General features: G+C 34.9%; 2 protein-coding genes across 5 annotated transcripts in view; both read left to right on the forward strand.

Moving 5' to 3' along the window:
- LOC116775706 (ribosomal protein S6 kinase alpha-4-like) overlaps nt 1-15,452 on the forward strand; it is a 44,839-nt gene extending 29,387 nt beyond the window's left edge. For both annotated transcript variants that reach the window (XM_061525192.1, XM_061525194.1), the window contains exons 7-18: nt 7,073-7,245; nt 7,414-7,495; nt 8,157-8,319; nt 8,536-8,648; nt 8,998-9,117; nt 9,690-9,794; nt 10,145-10,306; nt 10,645-10,763; nt 11,450-11,546; nt 11,702-11,801; nt 12,528-12,673; nt 13,005-15,452. In XM_061525192.1, the coding sequence (XP_061381176.1) occupies nt 7,073-7,245; nt 7,414-7,495; nt 8,157-8,319; nt 8,536-8,648; nt 8,998-9,117; nt 9,690-9,794; nt 10,145-10,306; nt 10,645-10,763; nt 11,450-11,546; nt 11,702-11,801; nt 12,528-12,673; nt 13,005-13,946 (2,322 nt within the window). In that variant the 3' untranslated portion in view covers nt 13,947-15,452. The remainder of the gene's footprint in view (nt 1-7,072; nt 7,246-7,413; nt 7,496-8,156; nt 8,320-8,535; nt 8,649-8,997; nt 9,118-9,689; nt 9,795-10,144; nt 10,307-10,644; nt 10,764-11,449; nt 11,547-11,701; nt 11,802-12,527; nt 12,674-13,004) is intronic.
- Nucleotides 15,453-16,088: 636 nt separating this feature from the next.
- Nucleotides 16,089-26,035, forward strand: part of LOC116775505 (mitogen-activated protein kinase kinase kinase kinase 5) — a 28,450-nt gene continuing 18,503 nt past the window's right edge. For 2 of the 3 annotated variants that reach the window (XM_061525047.1, XM_061525048.1), the window contains exon 1: nt 16,090-16,347. In XM_061525047.1, coding sequence (XP_061381031.1) covers nt 16,237-16,347 — 111 coding nt within the window. In that variant the 5' untranslated portion in view covers nt 16,090-16,236. Of the gene's footprint in view, nt 16,348-26,035 lie in introns of all 3 variants that reach the window. The other variant, XM_061525046.1, reaches the window with a different exon arrangement.

Here is a 26,035-nt window from a genome sequence, read left to right on the forward strand (position 1 = left end):
TTTTAACCGTATAGTAAGACGAGGGACGCGTGTTGTAATCTTTACTTTTTTACGGTGTATTGGTCAAGCGACTCGGTTATGGCAGGTTCATTTTATCTTTTGTGTGTCTCTATATCAGTTAATTTATCAAAACTATGTTACATGGAATATAGTAATTAGACTTTGATAGTATAAGTGAATTAAGTAGTTTAAATGTTTTAGCTTTAAATAACTTTCAAATGTTAAACTTAATTTCTGTATAGAAAACAATAGGTTATGTGGAATAGTTAATTTATATGCATGTTTATCTTTATATTCTCTCGTCGTGTGTCAATTGTAAGTGATAACGGTTATAAAATCCAGAAAAAAAGAATAAAATATTCTCTCAGCGTTCCAACGGATTCCTTTCCAAGTGAAAGCCAACTAAATAATTCATTACCAGAGCGGAACTTCATTAAAAGAATACGCACATTTACTGGTTTACCAGAACGCGCTCTCGCCACCAATGAGTGTATATTTAAATATGCGATAATAATAATCCGCACACGTCCTCCCCCGACCGCCGCCCGGCTAAGAATGAGGTTAGCGAATAACGTGTTCCAATTTTGAATTTCAATCCGTTGGTACTTTCACTGTCACTCTTAATGGCCAGTCTATTGATTGTTTTTTTTTCTTCTTCTCTAACATCCAGCCGACGGTTTCGGACGGACGGCTCCGTCTGTATCGCAATTACTTTCGATACAATATATAACCGCTATATAATAAACCGACCTTGTTTTCTCTTTACGTAACTGTATATTTATTTGATGGCTAGAATTTTAGCGTTACCGTTATACTACTGAGTTTCATATTGGATCTTGATTTTTTTTTGTAATACTTTTATAACCTATAAATATAGTCATACTAGTTTGATATATCTTTTATCTCGCTCGCACCTGTTGCTATCTCACTCGATCTTAATAATTTCCCCGTTATAGGACATTTAGGAGCCGGTAAGGGCTCTGTACTATCAATGAAAAAATAAATTTAAAAGGTTTTACTTTGTAAATTATATTCCTATCGAAAAAGTTGTATTAATACTAGTTTTTGATTCCGTCTCCGCCCGTGTGTTTTTATATTATATTACATCATATCAAGATAACATATATATATATTCGATATAACCTATCGACGAATGTACTATTAACAAGTAAGTCATTAGAAAGTAAAACAGATTGCTTAATTATAATATAATTTACTAGAAATTCGATAAAATTAAATCACTTATCCGTTATATGGACAATACAGGAAATAAAAAATACTCATGATATATTTAATCTCTAACATTTGATAGAAATTTTGGAGCCCATCCAAAATGTACGACAAAGTGAAAAATGCCTTCAGCGTGTGACGCTAGTGTGTGTGTGTGTGTGTGTGTGTGTGTGTGTGTGTGTGTGTGTGTGTGTGTGTGTGTGTGTGTGTGTGTGGTGCTAATACATAAGTTATATATAATGGACTTTAACGTAATGCGTTACGGTTCATTTCGTGTTTATATATTTTGTATTTACTGTATTATATGTCCGTTTATTTAGTATAAAGTCTCTGAATGTCTTCAATGAGTATTTAATGATTACATACAATCTTGAGTTCTTTGTTAAAATAAAAAAAAAAATATTGATTCTCTATGCTTCTATTTAAAAATGATACCAATTTCGTTGTTTGTAAGAATAAAATCGGTGGCATACGGACATTTTTCATATTATATGTACATATATATATATATATATCTAGATTATTAAGTGAGTACGTCTACCACCTCCTGTCGATGTGCCGGCGAAGTGAACGGCAGAGCGCGGTCGGTGGTACCGTTAATGTAGTGAAAGTGCTAGGAAAAGTGAAACGAACGCGTCCAGATACAACAGAGCTGGTGATGAACGGGACTCGAGATCTTATCACACTCCTATGTCAAAATATTTTAAGTATATATATATATATATAATATCTAGTAAAGTAGTATATACGAAGTATATTAGTTTCATTTAAATGAATAAAACTCGCGAAAGTCTTAGATCTCATTTAATACATATATATTCAATTTATTTACTAAAATATTAATAAAATGAACATGCCCAAGCGACCTCCACAGTTATACTGCGGTATAGTTGCATAACGCCACCTTAGGAGACGCCTATATAATAATATAAAGCCATAATTACTGTAACTAACATGAATATTATATATTTTTCATATATTTTTGTCCCTATCGATATTTTATAGTATGTTTGTTCGTTCCAAACAAAAGCTCATATCTCATAAACACTAACATATTTCATTGAAAGATAAAAATCGTCCCCTTTTATTTGTAATTTGATATCGAAAGTAGTTTTTTATTATGTTTTGTGTAAATACTAATCAGAGACCGCTATATATATATATATTAAAAAATTGATTGCTAAACACAATACGCTCATAAAATTTTCCAACGTATATTATTTAAGTTTACAAATTATCTGTAACATAACAAACGGACATACAATCGCATCATAACAGTATAATAGTCCGTATGGCGTACGTCACAGCACACGCTGCACGTGTCGTGGACACGTTACGTGCGTCCGCCGTAACGTAGAGACGTACGTTCGCGTCACTGACGTCGTCTCCAACGTTGTTAGACGTACATAACAACATTTCATGACATATTTTGTTGTCACATTTTTATTATTTATCTTTTCCATATATATATATATATATATATATATTCGTATATATATATATATATATAACATAATAGTATAGGTTTTTATACAAGCAACTCATCCAATATTAAAATACATATATATTAAAAATTTTGAAATGTAATATATCTAGTTGAAATTTAAATATTACATAACAGTCAGTAGACACTGATATTAAAGTTTTACAAACACAATGATATTTTTTACATACGTCCCATGTAATACATAATAAATAAACTTTTCATATAGGTCATTAAATTCATATAAGAAGCATATAATATATATATAATACAACCTACAACTTAATCTGAGTATCGTTTTCACTCGTTAAAATTGACATTTTTTGTCGACTGTACCTATATTAAATCACAAGCAGCTCACATTCTGTTAGCGGTTCTCGGAGGTTATTCAGGTCAATAATATTATAAAGGCTTTGATTACTCGTATGTTCATCATATAGAGGTCATTAAATCCTATTTCTTAGGAAAAATATTACTTTTCCCCCGTTATATACCTATCATATATACATATATAGAGTTTTAAACTCGATGAACGTAAAAATATAATTATTCTTAATGTGCTTAAATTTCATTTAAAAATAATATTATTATTAAGATATACAAATTTTAATTTTTTTTGAAAAGATTGTTTTACTCATACTGTTAGTAAATTTTAAGATAATTTGTAAATTGTCAAATATAATGTATACGTTATGTTTATAGCGATAAGGTTGTAAATGCAGCGAGGTATTAACATTAGTGAATCTAAGGTCACTGAACGGTGTCAGTGGGTCGCGTAAGTGGGCCAGGCGACCGGTCCGTCAGCATTGAACTTGTATACCGTGTTATGTCATTGTGGAGTTACTGATGTATGTGCTAACTGAGGCATAGCCACCGGCTACAGATGTTAAGATGGACCTCTAAAATTCTCTACTCTTATATATATGATATTTGTAGGTTCCACTTCGTCTGGTGTAATATTCTGAAACAAAAAGTATACTTGTTAAAAGTATAAATATAACATAAAATGTCTGCCAGTGAAAGTTACATCAAAATCGGTGCATCCGTTTCACAGGTCAGGATTCGTGTGGAACTAACAGACAGACGGACAGTGTATGACAACATATATTTTGTGATATATATCTCTGATATACTAATATACATTTAGTAACTAGTAAATATATTAATATATAGCTACTATACAAGCAGACACTAGAATGTCATATATGTATGTATTTATATATATATTTCTAGATATTTCTTCATCTTCAAATGCTCTCAACTTTCCTCCTCGTCAAGGTTTTTTTAACCTTCGTTATTGTGTGAATTTTTTTTAGTTAAATACATTACCTACAGTCTCAATGTTTCCAATACTTACTGTCAAAAATGTTTGTTTGAGGATTATAATGTGACATGTCGAGTAGCTTCGTGGCTCTGTCGATAAACATACATCGTGGTGCTTCTGTTGATTTTAAGCTCTTTATATTATATTTAACCTTAACCCAAGTTCGCATCGATACAGCATATGAAACGCTTAAAGTTTATCATTCGTAAATCTACGTTGATACTATGAGTAAAGCGTCAATGCAAACTTGGTGTACGGGTACAGAAAATGTATGAGAAATTAAACAATGTTCTATGAGGAACAAACATACATACATATATTATGAAATCGTAAAACACATACCTTGTGTGTTTTTTTTATATTTATGTAATATATAACACTACTATTTCCCTCCATATATCCGTATGTATATACGATTTAAATTGAAAAATAAATGAATAATGTCCACGTAAAACTTATTTAGTAACTAAAAGGCAGAAACGTATATAGTGTACGTGACTTCATACACTATACAAATGTTAAAGCTATGTCTTATTCGATATCTGAGCTAACTGTAACGTCTCATAACAATCCGGTTAGTAATTATCGCGTGAAAGAGAGCACCATACATACATACACTCGAACAAACTCTCATCTATAATATTAGTAGGCTTTTTATTGATGATTTATTGTAATGTTGTGCAATATCGACACTCGCTCCTCTGTAGTGATGTAACAATTGATACTGGTATCGATTAGTCACGAGTGGCGTAAATCTCTATTTAAATTTATGTCGATAATATCATGCGAAAAGATTTAAGAGTGAAAAACTTCAAACTGTCCGTATGCAGTGCGTCGTTACGAACTCGTGGTAACGACAAGTTATTTTTAGTGTACACGTTGTGAACAAGACACGGCCTGCTTCGCAACTGGTTGAGACTACACGTGACCTCTGCGGCGTACACCCAACAAACTGACAAATTATATCACTACACCCTACCCATGAGCCCTCACACCTAAACCAAATACTTAAAGTATAAAGTCCTTCAGTAATACCACATAATAGTGTCGACGGATGTATTATTGACTAACTAGAAACTGTACGTGTTAAGTATTTTCAGATTTGTCATTACTAGGGGTGTCTATTATTAATGACTTGAACACATTCTGTGTGTCCGTTCTTGCGTTACTCTTGACGTAAGGAACTATTATTTCTATTTAATTAAACGGCGCACAAGAGGCTCGGTCGCCGCGCTGTTAATTAATTCTGTGATAACAATAGTTGTAAGTGGAGCGGAGAGCTCGTTACATACGGACATGCTAATACGCCGTATATATATATATATATAAAAATATAGTGTGAAGATGCGGACCAGTCGTAAGATACCGAAGACGATTTTTCGTTTCCGATTTATTCGTATTATGTTTTTGTATTTTATTATATAAATATATTTATTTATCTCATTTAGTTGTGCATAAATTAAATTCTTATTCCGACGTTACCTCTAACATACAGCTTCGTTGGAATGTATTCAATATAAACTTAGTATGAGTTTACTCAACCATGGAACATATAGTTAGTTACACTGTTTTTTTATTCATATGAAACATGAAAACTGATTGTATTCAAGTTAAATAGATTAAATAGGTTTATTTGTGGTCTGTTATATAAAACAACGTTCGTAGTGCCAGCGATGAGATCTTTAATTTAACCGACTTTGACTGTACAAACAAAAGTATCATGCTATTTATTTCCTTAGCGATAAAAATTAACATTTCTACCGACATTGCCGCCGTGTGACCTTCTGTAGGCGCTAACCTCGCGTTATAACTATCAAGGTTCGATTCTCCGGAGCGCTCGAGCGAATTTACACTTTATTAACGAGACATTAAGACATTAATTATATATTCTGTGCATTCGTTGTTCGATAACTAGATGCGCTTAACATTGAGAGAGATTAATTTTCACCTTACTCGGAAGTATTTTTGTATAATTACAATGTTTGTCTTTCTCTAGAAAAGTACGGAACCTGTTTACCTAAAATGGCGCAGGTGGAGTATAGCCATTAATCCTGCGGAAGCGCTTCGAGATTGCGAGATTTCATAATATTTATTACTAAGTAACAAGTACCTATATTAAAACGAAAAAGTTTCGGATGGAAATTAAAATTTTTAAGAAGAATTGTTTTAATTATGTTTAGATTTAAACAGATAAAAGAAATAAAGCTTTGTGATTAAAATTTCGTCCTCGAATATCGTCAAAACTATGTAATACAGACAGAAATAACTTGTAATACAAAATTAGTTATCACTATTGTAACTTCTTTTATATGATTTAAATGAATGAAACTCGCGAAAATCTTAGATCTCATTCTTTTATATGAATTTAATTCTAATATCGTTACATTTCTATAATTTATTGTAATTTTGCGGAATCATCTTGTTCAACAGCTGTTTCCTTATCTTTAATCAAAGGTCGTTGTATTTGGATCGCGGTCGACCGGGACTCCTTGATAGATAAACAAATATACGAGATAACATTACAGAATAACACTGATTTACGTGTAAAAAAAATTATACATTAATATCGACCAATGACTGTGCTGCATTTCAAAAAAGTTAGAGTTTTATCCAATCACGTTGCAGCGTTTTGATCAGAATAATTTAAAAATAAAAAATAAACTCTAAACATTTGTTGTCATTTGAATTACGACCAATGGGAGTGCTCTATTTAAAGTAAAAGTTACTTCTACCAATGACATCGCTTTATTTTGAAGAAATTCAAATAATCATGTAATGGTATTGGTAAATATAGATTTCGAATATATCACGTGACTCGATTTCATGTTTAAATAACTAATAATATTTTTCGCGTGTAATTTAATCAGGTTAATAGATTTCTAAGTCAGCAAATAAATCTAAATTACTGCCCCGATAAATATTTTAATGTTTTATATAAAATATTGCACAAATATAATTTTATGTTATTTATGTTAAACTGTTTGTTTTTCTCAATACTTGTTTTTTATTTGAAAGTAATATTATGTCGTCCATAGGCTGTGGACTGGTGGTCTGTGGGAGTATTAACGTACGAACTGCTGACGGGTGCTTCGCCCTTCACAGTCGAGGGCGAGAAGAACACTCAGCAGGAGATCACCAAGAGAATTGTGAGATGCAGTTACCCCGTGCCCAACGACGTCAGCCCCGCTGTTCAGGACTTCATCAAGAAGTAAGCTATATATATACAACTAGAACTAAGTATGTAGTGATAGGTTTAGGGTTATGCACTGTTGTTTAAAAATAACTATTAGTTTAAACTTTAACGGTCAGTTAGTACTTGTTACCGTATGAGGATGTTGAGGTGTTTTATTTTATAATTCTTTAACTTTTATTCCAGACTTTTAGTAAAGGACCCTCGTCGTCGTCTAGGAGGCGGTGATGATGATGCAGAGGAATTGAAACGACACCCCTTCTTCCAGGTTTGAACTGTGCTATACGTTGGTGTATATTTGTTAATAAAAGGAGGCTAAGGCGTTTTAAATATACTATTTATAATGACAATATAAACTTAACTTCCATTTTAACTGTCGGTTAATGATTTATTAATAATGTCCGATATATTTGTTGTTATGGGCATCGTTCGTGACTCGTTATCGGACGCGAGGGAAAATGTTAAATTTTATTTTATATTGTGGTTTATATTTATTGATGTGGGAATTTTATTTAAATGTTCTCCTGTTGATAAAATGCGGTCTTATTTGACATTAATTAGATACATCTGTAACATCGGTAGCAGTTAGCTTTGTCTCACCAAAACACCTACAGTTTCAACGTTTTAATTATACAAATCCACTTCTGTAGTAGTTGAATACGTTATAAGTTATTTTATAAAGTTTAAATGCGTATGCTCGGACTAAAATTATTTGCAAAAATTAGATATGTACATGCTTACCAATAGTTTTTCTCATCAAACTCCACACGGACAGTTATCCGTTTATTAAAAAATAATCCGTGTCATTCAATATATCAGAATATAACACTGAATGTAGACCTACCCTAAGGCTCACCAGCTATCCTCACCCTGTTCACGTAGCTCGTGTTAAGCTTCAATCATTGACTTGACTGTATCATATTCTTCAGGACCTGGACTGGGAGGCGGTGTCCCGGCGCGAGGTGGCCGCCCCGTTCGTGCCGCAGCTGTCGCACGCAGCTGACACGTGTAACTTCGCCGACGAGTTCACCAGGATGCCGCCCACCGACTCGCCGGCACAGGCGCCCAAACACCACGACAAACTGTTCCTAGGTTAGTGCTGTGACGGAGATGGGTGAGATACAAGAGATGGAATAGATAGTTGGAGATAGAAGAGAGTATATGTTTTTTACTAAAATTCGTACAAGATTACTCCCTAACATTTGTTTTATATTAAACTTTGTTCATTTTCATGATTGCCTATCTTTTTATGTTCTCTTATCGTATGTTTATTATGTAACTAATATAGTTTCCACCTCCACGTGTCAGGTTACTCATATGTGGCACCCAGCATCCTGTTCTCTGAGAACATCATCTCGGATCAGATCTGGCTTCAGGCGACTGGACAGAAGCACGAGAAGCTCAAGGGATGGATCGCTAAGGTAATAGGTTCAATGACCGATTTGGACCATGGTTTGTGCCTAAAATATCTGAATTTATTTGTACAAGGTTCCAAACAACACAAAGCGCGTCTTAGAGTGAGAATTTGGCATAGACAAAGAAGTAACTCTGAGATTATTCTTCTATCAATACATTTGTTGTAATTAGGGATTTACATACAGATATGGTTTAAATATAGGGAATTGTTATCATCATTATCAATGTAGATATCAAGCTGTTTAACACACAGCAGGTGGTCAATTAAAAATGTTGACTGCTTTTGTTCTTATAAAGGAGAATATATAGGATATTCGGTATCGAGGTCACCCTAACAATGTATATCTCTTCCAGGACTCGCCGTTCTTCCAGAAGTATTCTGTTGACTTGAGCACTCCTCTGCTGGGTGACGGCTCATATGCTGTTTGTAGGAAGTGTATACACAGACAAACGGGCAAGGAATATGCTGTTAAGGTGAGACATACACATATATATATATATATTCTAGCCTTATGAAATATCATTAAATTTAAAGCTCTCACTATGCTTAACAACTTAATTCTGTTGTTTTGTATAATCTGCTTATACTTTATGAATTTATTTGCATTTTGTCATATTGACCGGGCTGAAACAATGCCCTCATTAAAGATTTAAAGTGCGTGTTCATATTGAACAGTGTGTAATGCTCACTATATGTACATATAGTGAAAATAGTGTTTTTATTTTAACATTATATATGTTTAATGTAGCACGTCATTAATATTAGTATTAAGGGAACATTATAAGAGGCATGCTTATAATGTTGTTTGCTTAAATGATTCTCATCTCATACATTTTGGTCGATCACTGACTGAGACAATTCGGTAATGCATTATTATATCGCATCTTAACACGGACAACACTTGTATGTTGTGTATGGAATTTAAATTATTCATGTGAAGAGGGTGTCTGGTGATGAAGCGAGAAGAGAGAGCTCCAGGGCTAGATTCAATTTAAAGTCTGTCGGATGTTACAATGGTATAATGTTGTGTGTGCTGTACTTGCAGATAATATCGTCACAGAAGAAGGACGTGAAGCAAGAGATAGACCTGTTGAAGACCTGTCAGGGCTGTCCTTACATCATACAGCTGCATGAGGTGTTCCACGACACTGTGAGTGCACGCTCTGACATATATATATAGTTGACCGTGACGTCACCCACTTTTTCTTGTGTATTTTCTACATGTCAGCCGCCAGCCAGCGACATCTATCGCCTGTGTTAAATGACTACACGCACCTGTTATGGTGTGTTGTAGTGCTGTGTATTACACACTACTTATTGCGATGGTATAGCTGATGTTGGAAAATTTCATGTAGATCCGTTCACTAGTTTTTGCGTTCAGATATTTGTGGAAAGATAAAAGTGGATATGATCGTGAAGGCAATTCAATCCAACTTACGTGTATTTTTACACGAGAATCTAATAAAATATAATATATATATGTGTGTGTTTGTGTTGCAGGCGTTCACGTACATAGTGACGGAGCTGGCGATGGGCGGTGAGCTATCCTCGGTGCTGGGCGCGGTCAGCGAGCGGGTGGCGAGGAGGATCATCGTCCAGCTGTCGCTGGCCGTTAGACACATGCACGCCAGGAGTGTCGTGCACAGGGACCTCAAGCCTGAGGTGAGAGCTTATGATTAGTGGATTAAACCAGGGCTTCCCAAAGATAATTAGTCTACTGTCCACTTTGACAGTAATTTATTTTTTTACATATCTTCACACTGTAAAGCCACCCTAACTGATCCTAGCTAAATGAGAATCTATTTAACGCATCCCTTTCTTTCCGAGTTTCTTACCGCTAGAGGGCGTTACCGTCCACATTGGGAACCGCTGGACTCCGTTATATGATAGATTTTAAAAACAAATAAACATATCAAATTTTTCCATAAAATATTAGAAATTTTATTAATGTGGCGATAGCAAACCCTCTGCATGGATTGTAATGAAGCTATCGTCCCCAGAACATCCTGCTCAGCAGCACCCGGCTGCACGAAGCTAAGGTGAAGGTGGTGGACTTCGGGTTCGCGAGGCGCCTCCCCGACTGTGACGACCGGCAGAGGATGATGACGCCCTGCTTCAGGTCAATAACGTATTAAACTAGTCTTTGCCCGCGACTTCGTCTGCGTTAGATTTAGAACTAGGAATGTGTAGCTGATCGGGCGAACTCTGTTCCTCCTCAAAGACAGTAAGGATATATTCGATTTGATCAACTTATTTTTTTCTGTATCAATCGGATGTAAAGTATCCCTTGTCCTTTCCCTTGTTCTAAGCTGTCTCTCCAACAATTTCCAGCCGAACCCGTCCAGCCGCTCTCGAGTTACAGCTAGTGTAACTGACACGGCTTTCTTTTACATATAACGATACATATTTTATATTATATAAGCTACAGAGGAAACGCGTATAATATAACTCTTGTTGTGTATGTGTATAAGTCTTGACTGTTTCGCCCCGACTCTATCGTGTTCGTACAGTAATTCCTGTCACTGGTTATATATGTAAGCACATTCTCATACCCCGTTATCAGGTATCATTAAAAAACTTATTAATTACATTCGTTTATAACTCGGCAGCCAGCCCTGGGGGCAGGAGGGCGATTTTTATATTTGAATATGAATTAATAATGTGACAGACGAAATTAAACAACATGTTAAAGGATTCTTTGCTATCAACGACATATACAGCGGTTGTGTTATAATTTAAACCGACGACGACTAACGAAGGTGTGTTGTGATTTTAATTTCTGACTGGTATGTTCTGGTCGTTTAGCCTGCCGTACGCGGCGCCAGAGGTCGTGTCGTGCGCGAGGGGCGCGGCCGCCGGCTACGGCCCGGGGTGCGACCTGTGGAGCTTGGGAGTTATATTTGTGAGTATCATGTCTGAATGTCATTAGTATGAAGGAGAAAAGATTTTTGGTACAAATCTATACTGCAACTCCTTGCAATATTCTATATGTATAATAAATCGACCTATCGCATGATGAATTCCGCATAAATATGCTATGACCTCTTTATATTTCAGTACTGCCTGGTGTCTGGGCGGGCGCCCTTCTCTCCGGGGGGCCGGGAGCCGGTCGCCGCGCTCGTACAGAGGATCAGGGCGGGGACCTTCACTATGGACGGTGAGACACAGACATACACACATACATACATGAAATATGTACACATAAAATTGTACTGTCTGTTTGTAATATTATAAAAAACGCTTTTTGATATATGTATATGTAGATATGGCGGAAATATTACAACAACATACATACATGTATATATTTTTTTTTATTTTCTTGTGTCTGGTTGGAGTCTTGACGGTTCTAAGCTCCCCCGATGTATTCTTAGCACACGTATGCATTTTCAGACTATTCTCATTGACTAACCTTCGTCGAGACTATAACGTGATAAGATTTACGAGTCATTATACAATAATACAATACGGAACGACTTTGTCTAAGCTATTTAATTCCTGTCATATACCTTTTATTTATATTAACCGAAATAAATAACGGTTCTGCTCGGACAAAACCGCGGTATTCAGCTAGTATAATTCTTACAGTATCTATTACACTAACGCTGTGTGACGTGCGGAAAGATTGAATTAAAAGCCTAATCAACTAGTAGTATATAACAGAGACCATTATTATATTTCTTATTATAGTTTGGTGAGGAGAGATCTATTTATTCCATAGATAAATTTTATTCTGTCTTCTATTTAAGACAATTATTGAAACAGAAAACTTTGAATATATATATACAAGTATTTATAATCATATTCTTCTCTATTATGTTACAATAATAATTAGTTAATAGATTTTTGCTATATCTATATTAATACAACTTTTTTGTTATTATAGGTCCTGTTTGGGACAACATATCCAATGACAGTAAACGTCTGATCGCCGGCCTCCTGGCCGTGGAACCAGCGGACAGGCTGACCATCACGCAGGTGCTGCAGGAGCTGGGAGTTAACTGTGACGACGGGAGCGGGTTCAAATTACAGGTTCATATATATATCTTCCCTTTGTAACTGTTACATCTAGGGACCGATATATTGATAATACACACATAAATATATGTGTGTGTGTGTGTTTGTGTAATTATTGTATTTACATTTTGTTTTTTCAAATACATAAACTGCTTTGTAACATAACCTAACATCAAAGTAATTATTCACTTGGGTTTGAATATAGTTATTCAAAATGAGTGCACGATACATGCGTAACCATTTAAGCATAACATTATTCCATGAACAATGATATGATATGAAGATATCTAATTTAACTCACCAATCGGTATTCTTGAATCAATAATAACTTAATTCATCTCCTCAGGACATGACCAAAGCCGATCTCTACAAACGTCGCAGCAAGAACAAGCAGCGGGGCTACAGTGACGGCGACCAGGGAGCGACGGATGCCGACAACGACCACGACACCTCCATCACGGACACGCTCGACACGCTGCACCGCATCAACAAGAACTCCATAGAACACGACGTGGCGCTCATCAAAGCTAACATCGCGCACACGCCCGACGCCGGGGACCACCATCTCACGGAGGACAACTACGAAGTCTCTCCGCTCAAACCCGTGGAGAAGACCTACTCCAAGTCTAGATCCAAACTAGACGAATATATTTATATAGAGAGCAGCCAGGGACTCGAGGACACGGAAGTAGCGTTCCCGAAAACCACGCGCAAGAAGGAGTCTGCATCGCCCCTACCAGCGAAGAGAAGAAAAATAGACACCAGGTCCGCCAAGAAGACAGACTCGACCGCCGAGACACAGAAGAGAGGCAGAGGGAGGCCCAAGAAGAACGTAGAGGAAGTTAAAAACACGGAGAAGAAAACTAGAAATACCAAAGAGTCTATAGAAAACGACAAAACTACACTCACGAGAGTCACGCGGAAGAGAAAGTACGAGGAGATCGCGAAACCGGTGTTAAGGGAGAAGGGGCAGAACGGGAGACAGTCTAAGAACAGTGACGGGAAGGTGGAGAACAGAAAGATAGCGAGGCCCAAGAGGAATGTAGAAGTAAGAGTAGAACTGGACAACGTGAGGATGACCAGGTCGAGGAGGAGGAGGCTGGAGGTGAGTCTGTCGCCCTCGGAGGTCAAGACTGTCATACCCGCCTTCTCCTTCGAGTCGGACAGGAGAGTCAACTCCGTAGAGAGCAACAGGACAGCCGGCGCTAAGAACAAGAAAGCCAAAGGCAAAGCGAAAAGACAAGCCAAGCCCAAACGATCCACACGAGCCCGCGCCGCCAGGAGGTGAACCAAAAACTAATTAACGCTAACCAATAGTTGACGTACGGTCGAATTTATATTTTGCGATATCGAAATTCGGAAATATAAGAGGCGGGTTGCTCACGAGTAGTTTAAAGGGAATTATTTATTCGCACGGCCGGCCGCGACCGCCGCGACCGCCGCCGGCCGGCTCCTAATGAATTAACCTGTTTTTTTATCCTTTTATTTAATGTTACTATTACTTTTAAGTCACCTCTCCCTATTACCATTAGAGTTAATTCCTTGATGTTGGTTATTATGTATTTTAAATAGATAATATTAATTATTAGGTAATTCCGTGGAGTACGGTCGAGAGCACTTCATCCTTTAGCTAAATTTTATGATTATTCGACTTCGTTTCCGGGCTTGTCTTGCTTTTCCCAGCTCCGGGTACTCAGACGCCGACGGTATCAATAGATCTCTTTGATTTTGAAATGTTAGTTTGTGTGTATATCTGTTTGTTAGTTTATACTAGGTTAAATTGTAAATCGTCGTCAGCCGATCACTCCCTTCATAGACCATATCTTCATTTTCCGTGTTGTATAATTTGTGTGAACGGTGAAAGTGCCAAAGCATGCTTTTAGTGAATTTAAAGTAACAGCAGTCGTCGCTGGTCACCTATGATTTCCTTAGAGTTCGTTCGCCTCCGTCGTTGTAAGCGCTTTACCAAATAAATTTTATTTCATTCACTGTATATAAACTAGTGTTTAGTACAAAATTGGTGGAAGATAATATTAATGCAAAATCTCAAGTCTCAAGGTCTCAGGTTCATATCATCCGTGCGGAAAGCGACATCCCCCGACCTGGCCCTGACTGCGGCTTGAATGTGTTCAAATTGAAATATATCAGATATATATCGACAAATAGAATATTATACTGGCCTCTGGCCGCGGACTGTTGGACGTTTGAAGCAATAACATTTGATTCATTTATATAAAATGCTTTAAAAATTGTTACATCTGCGAAATATATAGACTTCTGTTGTAAATACATGCCGAGTTTACACATTGTATGTATTGAGGTGTTGAAACTTGTTGCCAGATAATTATCACACATTATCAGCTGTGCCATACATACACACATATATATATACATGTATATACACATATATGTATATATATATCATTCCAATTAACAAAGTTATTTCTATATGATTCCTCACTGTTATATATCGATGCATAGCTAGTTAAACCGACATGTCCGTATAATGGTGACAGCAGCTGTTAATGTGGTCAGCATATGAGCAGATCAGTTATAGATAAATGGTGATTATTGTGTGGAAATTAAAAATTTCCTGTCGCTTGATGTAATTCTACGTGACAATGTAACGTATGTAAAAGTGCACTTATAATGGAATGAACCAAAAGATTATATAATTTTATAATAAAGTGTTAGAAGTTATTATTGTAGCGTCGGCGATAAACAAATTTTGTAACACGTTACACGGATGCCGGCCGACATATTGGATTGAAATAAATATACCATTTTAACATTTGCTTAATGTTTCATTTGACGTGTAGCGCCAGGGCTGCATGCGCTGTGCCAGGAGCGCTGCTTAAGGGGAGGGTTTAAAAAATAAAACTATCGCATCTTTATAACTACTGATAGATTAGGTTAGGTTAGACTAGACTAGTCTAGAAGTATTGGAACTTAATACCCGTTTAAAATGTACTTACATACATACTTGCTTAAGAAATACAAAAATTAAAATGTAGTTAGTAAATTTCACAGCCAAAAATGTCGATAAGTAAAGGAGAGTGTAGTTAATTTTATAAAGATATATTTAACATTTTATTTTGGTACGTAATACGGGCTTGTCCTCGTTAGCAGAAAAATTGCAGTTTACTATACCGTTCATAAAGTTTACTTTAAGAACTATAGATTTTTTTCCAATCAGAATCGAGCTTCTGTTTTAAATTCATCATGAAATGTCTAGGGCCTGTTACAATCATGATTATGTTTTACGATAGATGTACGAAAAAATAAAACAACTGCGTTAGGATTTCCGACATAACTAGAATCATTTTTATTATATCCTAAAGTAATTGTTTGGAATTTTTTTGACATTATTTTTATACGCAGACAACAAAATCGAAATCAGCGAATCGCAGACGTGACATGCCACAATTTTCTGTATACTCTGTGGTGTCAGACGTCAATTGGAGATGTCGGGTTTATGTTGTAAAAAATTAGTAATATGTCTACGTTTTTATGTTACAATTATGTGAATAATGAGATGAAAGTGTAAATAAATATTATATTAGTGCTCGCTAGTGATTATGGCGCATAGTGGTGGTGTTTTAAGTTCAGATATATCTAGAAGAAATCCTCAAGATGAGTACGAGCTCATTCAGAGAATTGGTTCGGGCACTTACGGAGATGTGTACAAGGTAGGAGACCTTTCTATCTCTATTTTTTCTCATCAGCAATCCATTAGGAGTAACAATACACAACTTTGTGGGTGATTCATTTCGTTTATGCTTTATAACGGTGCCTGGGTGACAACTAGAATGCGATCTAATTTAATGTGTCAATTCAATCTATGATCGGAATTTTAAAGCAAATATAAATATAAGTTTCTTTAAATAATTTAAAACATAGTCCGAAATTATGTGACCTTGATCTGAATTAGGTTATTTAGGAGCAAGTGGTACACACCCCACAAAGCAAACAATTTCATTATTTAATTATGTATATAAATTCTCATAAAAACAACAGGTTGAATTCCAAGGATAAGTAGCAAAATTATATCAATATCACTCACTTTATAGTTAAGGTCCATTAAATCCATTAATTTAAAATATACATCCATTTATATCTTATATTTAATATATGCATTTATAGAAATAATAAAATTTACAAATTATAAGAAACAAACTTACTGTTTTAGTTAGAGTGAAAAATAATAAAACTCATGGATTTTAGATCCTTCTACACTAGACTTGTAGACAGATTTTGTGGCTGAAAAATAATTATAAATATCATAATAGTATATTAAAATAAATTTTATCACTTTATGTTTAACACGAAATAAATTAAAATGTTACATGAAAAATGTCCATTACAGCTACTAATATAAATATAAAGTATAGTACATAGTAGATTTTTAACTAATTAAACAAGAGAATGAAATAAGATTTGTGTTTCCGTACCTAAATACAGTAAAAAATCAGATTAAATTAACTTTATACAAGAAAAAAAGGGTTATAATGTACTTGTCTAAAATATAGCCATTATATGTACCCATGATCGTTGCTATATACACCGAGTTGATTACGTTGATCAAGATTCTAGGTCGAACCTCGGTACGCAATCATCTCACTCGAGTTAATTTTCACACAATTTATATAGCAGTGTATAGAAAAATACTTAAATTAAGATATTATCAACGATATAAAAATATGAACTATTAATTGAAGGTTTAAAAGCTTCGTTTTCACCGAGCGCTTCAATTGCATTTATCATAGTCGTATCAAAAGTACTTAAAAAGTGAATTCACTAAATTAAGTTTATCTTCGTGGCATTGTGATCCTGAATCTTGACAATGTCTCTATCAGAATCTATATAAACTTTTGGTATTTTTATTTCTAAGTATTTTTTTTTTATTATTGCCATCATATTACGAGTGTCCAACAGACAATAGAACCCGGTACTTCATACTGCAATTTTGATCAAATTGTATCCAATAAACTCAGCGATCCGCTATCAATATGAGTTATGTATTGTAAATAAAAAACGGAACTTGTGTGTCTGTACATCTGTAATGATATATTAAATGTTCATAAAAATTATTGTTGTAGCTATAACGGCTGGCCTTCTCCGACACTGAATCGTAGCACAGTATTGTGTTGTGTCCGGACATATATAAAAAATTATTAATAGTTTTAAATTTATTCTGTTATAACTAGAAATTGAAATGTCATTTCCGATCTAAGTTGGTTGAGATGAAAGCGGCCGGATGTCACATATGATGATGCTTACAATCGGTTTAATTAAGCACTTCCTTTGTTTGTGACCGGCTCAAAATGCTGTGTTTGTTATTTGTTTTTTTTTTTTTGTTTGTTTTCTTTTATTGTAACAATTGTGTATCATTAGATTTCGATATCATTAAGTAAAAATAAAGTTGTGATTACATGTTATTCGATAAATTCTTATATATATATATATATATATGTGTATGTATATATATATAAACTCCCTTTGAGATATACCTCGTCGTCATATTACGGGGCCAAATTTGTTCTTCAGATCCTGATCAGCGGACAGTTGGTCTACGTCAGGATGTAGCACTTTTGATGAGACAAGCAATTTAAACATCATCTTATAAAAAATGGAGCGGAACCCTAAAAAATCTATTGTAGAATCGACTAGTGGTTAGATCCGAAATTAACTAACGATTAAGTTATTTTTCAATCAAAATTACAAGATTATTATTTAGTTAATTTATTATTTCTCTTGATGGGCGATTATACTATTAGTAGACCCGTATAATTTATATATACAAATATATATATAAGAATTTATCGAATAACATGTAATCACAAAATCACAATCACAAATATATATATATATATATATTCCGTGTTGTAGGTTTGTCTGTCATCACATAATATAATATCCTTGTGATGTGACTCACAAGTGATTCACCTGAGTCTGATTCAGGGCCAATTGCTTTTATAATTTTTTTGAAGTTTTAAAAATTACAATAACTTTTTTAAAAACAATTTTTGCTTAAAAAAATTATTAAATTTTCGATCAGATTATATGTCGCGATGTGGTAATGATGTTTACTTTAAAAACCTTTATTTAATGATATTGTTGATATTATAATGTATGTTTAGGATGTCTGTCTGTGAACAATTTATTCTGATAGGATTTCCGTGCTATCACAGTCACAATAAATAATTTTTGAGGTGGTAGATCCTCGCTGTGATCAAGTTACTACAGCTCGAAGATTGGCCGACTCGACCGGGAAGTACCGCCCTCTCACAGAAGATCGGCGTGAAGTAGTCTTTAATGGCTGCGTTCCGTCCGATAAGTAAGAGAGCCGGTTGCCCTTTCCCTATTCCTACCCTTTCCTGCCATATCCTTATCCCCACCCCTCTCTTTTCCTCAACAACCCAGGTTGGCAACGCATCTGCTACAGAGATGATGCGGATGTCCATGGGCGATGATCACTACTGCCAGTCAAGTAGGCCGTCTGCTCGTTGCCACCTTTCACATCAAAAATTTTGATATTATATAAGAATTATACCATTAAGTAAGTCTTGAAAATAATTTATTTTGTTCACTTATAATTGTAATGATATATATAACGGCTCTGATAACGCAAGACTTAATGGCTGTTCTGTTTGATCAAGTGTTAATTAGTTAATTATACAAATTCCTGTAAACTGATAACTATGTTATAGACCTACGTCGATACTAGCACACTAGGGGAATGTGTTGTTTCTAATATATATAAGATCCGATCGAAAATAATGAAATGTCCACCCAAAACCCACAAATTTTCAACCATATCCCAACAGCCGTTCTTGAGTTATAAATAGTGTAACTAACACAACTTTCTTTTACATATATATATTAGATAGACATAAATACAAAATCATGTTATATTAGATTTATCGAGATCATTCCATCCTGGTATGTATCTCGATTTAATGTGTAGTTTTATCAAAATCAGCACATGCAGTTCCCTTTGACGTAACAGAACTCTCTCGTTGATGATTTTTTTATATTTAATACGATTCAAACTGTGAACATTCTCACGTTAAACGACCAGCCGAAATTCTATATGAGGTCATGCTATGTGCAAACAATGACTTAATATTAAATACAGACATATAATGTACTATATATAGTATAATATATTAATCGTAGAGTCTCTATTTTATGTTAAGATACTCGTCAGATACATACACACATACGTAAATACATACACACACACAGACAAACATATGTATATATATATATATATATATATATATATAAGATATCCTTGTCGGTCACCTTGACCTCTTAGACATCATCGCGACTACCTTACTCTGTTTCTCTTTTCTTTTTCTATATTTTGTCACAAAAGATAAGATATCGTACATTACGCTCACGACTTGTTCCTTGTAAACAAAATATATTTCATTCGTAATACTTTATGTTTATCATTTATTTATACATATATTTGTGTATCTATACTTCACTTAGTATTTATAATTTAAGTCACATTATTTTTTTAAATATCACTTTAATAAAATTATTAAACTATTTAATGTAGAGTTATTAAAGTTTGTAAAAATTAAAAAAAAAAAATTTCAAAGATGTGTTAATTTTTCATACGGAAACTTAGTTACTGTAACAAAAGCCGCGGACGGAGTCGCCGGTGACCACTAGTATTTGTAACGTAATCCACTATCAGATGCGCCCCGAACGAATGTTATCTCAGTGAATCCATGCTCCATCTGTGGATGTCTGTTTCGATCTTATCGAAAGTCAACCTTATCACCATAACAATAAAGGCCACGTTGATGTACATCAGTACAGCATGAAAGTGTCTGTGAAAACTCATACATATTGAGATATCTGATGTGATAACGTTTTTTTTGCTTATTTTTCACTTAAAGCAATCTTTATCGTGGTTGATCGACTGACTGTCTTGTTGATTGATTGGGAATAATTTTCCATTTGTGTGTTTTTATTCGTTCGGAAATCGGTTTAATTAATTATCTTAAGTCATGCTTGTCTAACATTTTTTTTTAACTTCTGACATATGATATAATACATTTTTATAATTAATTTCGATTTTCAAATTTAGTTGATATTATTTTTTTTGTCTGTATATATTAATTAAATATTAAATGTACATATGTATAGATTATATTATTTTTAATTATTATAAGGCAACAGAGACAGAGTTATTTCCTCATTCATAATTTCTGCATGCAGCGGTCGCGAGCTATGACGAAACAAACGGATACACATGTTTACGAACTCAACAATGCAAAACAAATACATACCAAATTGTTACACGTAGTTTTAACACTATAATATTATATATATAACATACGGAACACATTTTGCCTTGCTCTTAACTCTCATCTGCTTATATGGAAAAAGTTCCAAAAATGATGTTGTTAAAGAAATATATTATTTACATATAATATATTAAATTAACTATATATTTTTTTTCTTTTATTCATAATTAAGCATATGTCAAGTTGTCTTAACGTATACGACACGTTTTTGTCTCGTGTGTTATTAATATTAATACTCTGGTCGTAATTTTTTTCACCCCATGACACTCACGATCTCACTGAAGATGATAATGTACTGGGTAGGGGACAGACCACAGTCAAATCCAGGGGCTGGTGATGCGTATCCATAAAAATATAAGGGAACGATTTTTTTTTTAATATGTTACAATTAAAATGACCTTATACAATTAATTACGTTCAATAAATAAAATTAAAAAAATATATAACACGCCATTGTTAAACTATAATATTATTTTGTGATTGCCTGAATCATTAATGGTGAAGGTTTAAACTTTAAACCGTCAGGGTTCCGTTGGGGAACTCGCTGTGATAATATTATTATAAGTAATTTAATAGTATCATATTTTCGTGACTTCAACAGAATAGAATTCGGGTCAGTGAAAAATATAGAATGCATTTTTACATTCATATATCAGTGCACACGTCAGTATTTACGTTAGTTCATGAGTGATAACCCGTAAACTATCCGTATGTAGTGTCGTGGGAACTCGTGATTCGTTCCACTATGAAGTATTCCTGTAGGAACTTTAATTCACGAGATTTCGGGATAGGTTATAGCTCATATCTCATTCTTCTAAATGAGCTATAATATTGCAAATTTTCATCAAAATCTATAAAGCACTTTTTTTAGTTAAAAAGTAACTAACATCACATCACAGCACGTCTACACAATATAAGATATATTAGTGCTATTATTATAAATAATATCGTAATGTTTCCCACACTGCTTTAAATTAAAGACCACGTGTTGTGTGACGTAGACTGTACCAACGTACGGAGAATAAAACGCACGCCTTGGAAAACATGCTCGCCACATGACACCCGTGATATGGATTCTTTATTTAAGGTTATATGATAATATAAATACAATCCACGGATTCGCCGAAATGTTACGACCGGATATTGATCCTAAGGATCCTGGATTCACCCCAAGCTTGCATCGTGACATTCGCGGAGCCTTAAGAGTTTTTTATTCATAAATCTTCTAACAATATGGTATTCACGTATCCTACGTTTAATGAGAAACGTGAAACGCTCCGTATGCAGTTTGAGGGTTCAAACTCGTGGTAAGCTTACCGATCTTTCCTCACTGCCCTTATAGATGAATAGAAAAAGATAAATTAAACATAAATAGTGTAAATAATAATAATTCCTATAGAAATGTATAATAATAATTCCTATAGAAATGTATTATTATATCATTTTTGATAATAATTTTCGATGGTAATTAAAATATGTGAGCATCCGTCATGTATAGTCTCATTTATGACTGTTTGTGACTTCCAAACACAGGTTACTATACTGTTTTTGATAAAACTGTTATATATTATACCTGTTATATATATAGTGTTGTATTTTAAAGTCAAATAAAAATAGGAACGCTTCAAATAATAATCACTTCGTCATCACATTAAATTGGTTTACATTCGGTCAAAAGCTTTTATGTCTACATTAAAGTTAACCAGCTTTTAAATTTGCGGCTTCAGGTTAAAATATAAAACATTAATATATAAGCGAATACATTTCATTTGCGTGATTAATAATTATGGTTAGTTAAAATTGTCAGATGTCACCCGCGTAACGAGTGTCGCTTGGTATGAATAGAGGCGACGGTACAATCTAGTCTCTCGCTTCACACACGTCGCTCCGGCGCGGCGTTCTGCCGTCGGGAGACGTCATGCAATCCAATCATCCGATGTCAGCCTCCACTCTAAGCCGAGGTCCGGCCTCTTAGAGGCACCCAGGAGACGGGCGTATACACCGTCGGGCCCGAATTAAAATGGGTTGGCCCCATCGGGCTACCCACCCGTCCCGGTGACGCTGTAACAACTGTAAGGCTAACAGCAATAGACTAAACGAAACTAAAAAAATAATCTGAAGTCAATCTCGTTCGAGCCGTTGCAGGAGTAGGACCTCTTAGACATAAGGGATTCGTCAAACCGTTTACGAGCCTCAGACCGCTACGATCACCAAGAATATAGGCATTTGGGTCATCAGTACTGCTGACGCCATTTTTTTTTAACATTGAAGTAATCTAAATGTCATTATATGTTTAAGTTATAACATTATATATTGTTATTATAATATTTCCTAATACCGGCGACTTTGTCTACAGTGTTTATATATAAGTGGCCTTGTTTGTAAATGTTTTTTTATAACTTTATATTAACTGATAATATCCAAGATCATAAGATGTTAGGACAAAGTCATAATACATATAACTTATCAAATTTAATTGTTATCGAATAGGTTTTTTTTTGTTATGGTAACAGACATAACTTCAGAAGTCACTCGATGAACGATGAGAATAAATAAAGATAGGACAGCATCATCGTAGGCGGACGGCTGGTTAGAAACGATCCAGAACAAAGAGGTCTCATTAGTCATTAGAGATCAGATGAGCACAGCATCTCGACATCAACCGGACACGTTATTAGCGTATTTCTCGTGAAGGATCTCGTCAGCTCGGACTGATATAGAGAGCTACAATTAAATTACTGTCTTGTTACTCACTAAGTATACTTTTATAAGGTTTTTAATAAAATTACCTCGACTGTTATATTTTTTTGATGATTTATATCAATTAATATATCTTACTTAAATAGTATAGGTATGGTATTTTAAACGGACCATCGTTTTTTTCACCTAACTACTAAATATATATATATATATATATATATATAGTAAATAACATCATATATGTACATATACATACGCATGTGATATAATTATTTTGTGCTTTTATTGTGAGTTTAAAAATTCTCGCTGAACTTATAGGCGATGAAACTTGTGTTACTTCTCTAAGTAATATCAAAGTATTTTTAAACACATAATAATTGAGTTTTTACCAACGGTCCAGTTTCACGGAAAAACAACAAAAAAAAACTTTCCACCTCAAAAGTAATCGTTAAACTGAGATATCTATTCGTTGGAAAAACATAACTAAAATATTATGAGTTCGTTATATTAACAAAGGTTTACGAGAAATAGCAGGAGTAGAATGAAAAGTACAAGTTTTATAACCACTTTAATATTATCGTGTTCGACAATTACGAAGACGGAACATTAAACTCCGCACATGTAGTCCGACAGTACACACTTATAGTAAGTATATACCGCTTTAATATTGAAATTTTTAAATACATATTTTAACAGTTGAACTAAAAATTAAAATACAGCAGTCGATATAAATAAATGTGTAATATATCTATAAAAATATTTATTGTATTTCAATACAGAAATTCTTCGGTTATCCAAAGTAACTTTCACATTTTTTGACGTGACCTCGCCTGGGCGTCGAACCCGCGTCCTTCACCAGACCTACGATATTGTTATTTGAATCAAGACTTATTAATTGTTATGAATTAGGGCTCACGACATTCAATATTATAATATAACAAATTCATCATTTTAATATATGTTACGTGTCAGGTTTATAACAGAAATAATTCTTTATGTATTTTAATTTTTGGAGATTATTCCAGTGTTTTGTTATCAAAAAACAAAAACAAAGTCTAAACAAAAAAAAAATTTAAGAATAGTGCACATGTTTTATATGTACCAAAACATACAGCCATGATCCGGTCCACGTTTATATAACCGAAAATGAAATCTGACCATGTATTTTATATATTATAATCTACACTAATACTAATGTTATAAAGCTACAGAGTTTGTTTGTTTGTTTGAACGCGCTAATCTCGGTAACTACTGGTCTGATTTAAAAAATTCTTTCAGTATTGTATAGTCCGTTTATCGAGGAAAGCTTTAAGCTATATTTTATCTCCAAAAATTTAGATCCGTAGGAAAATTGCTACTTTGTAACCCAAGGTGTAAAATCGAAAATCTATTTCCGCGTGCGCCGCAAAAGCCATTGACAATACAAACAAGTAATGAGCTTCGGGCTTTTAGGTCTTGTTAAGATCTAGAAAAATGTCGGCAGAGCATAAACCTTACAGCCGTAGTTTAGTCACAGTATCCGTGTCTATATAAAAATATATGGGGTTTTCCAATAGGGACGCTTGAACTTTGACAGCTGATTGCGGCCATGTTGTTTGAGTGACAGCTGTCAAATGCAGTGTGTTATATTCATTCCGTCCTCCCAAACCACCATGGCAGGTTACAGTGTCGAGCAGCACGTGCAAATCATAAAATTGTTTTATGAAAATGGGTCTTCAGTTCGAGCAACGTTCCGCGCACTTCGCCCGTTTTACGGTCGCGATGATCGTCCTGCCGAGTCGACTATCCGTCGATTGGTGGACAAATTCGAGTCAACCGGGTCAGTTAACAATCAGCCGGTTCCCGTGCGTCAACGTAACGCAAGATCTGCCGAGAATATCGCCGCTTTGCGCGACAGTGTCCTCGAAAACCCGCGGCAGTCAATTCCGCGTCGCGCACAGGAATTCGGCCTTTCGCAGACGACAACTTGGCGAATTTTGCGTTGTGACTTGAGCCTGCACCCGTACAAGATCCAGCTGACCCAAGAGCTCAAGGTTAATGACCATAGACAGCGCCGTGTGTTCGCTGACTGGGCATTAGACCAGTTGGAAGTTGACGCCGATTTTGGCAAAAAAATCATCTTCAGCGACGAGGCGCATTTTTGGATGAATGGCTATGTCAACAAGCATAATTGCCGTATTTGGGATGAGACCAATCCACACGAGGTTCACCAAGTGGCAATGCACCCGCAGAAAGTGACTGTTTGGTGCGGATTTTGGGCCGGAGGCCGGAGGCCGGAGGCCGGAGGAGATTGGTCCGTATTTTTTCGAAAACGATAATGGTGTGGCCGTCACCGTCAATGGTGAGCGAT

The sequence above is a fragment of the Danaus plexippus genome, chromosome 27 (genome assembly GCF_018135715.1).
Source record: "Danaus plexippus chromosome 27, MEX_DaPlex, whole genome shotgun sequence".
Taxonomy (NCBI): Eukaryota; Metazoa; Arthropoda; class Insecta; order Lepidoptera; family Nymphalidae; genus Danaus; species Danaus plexippus.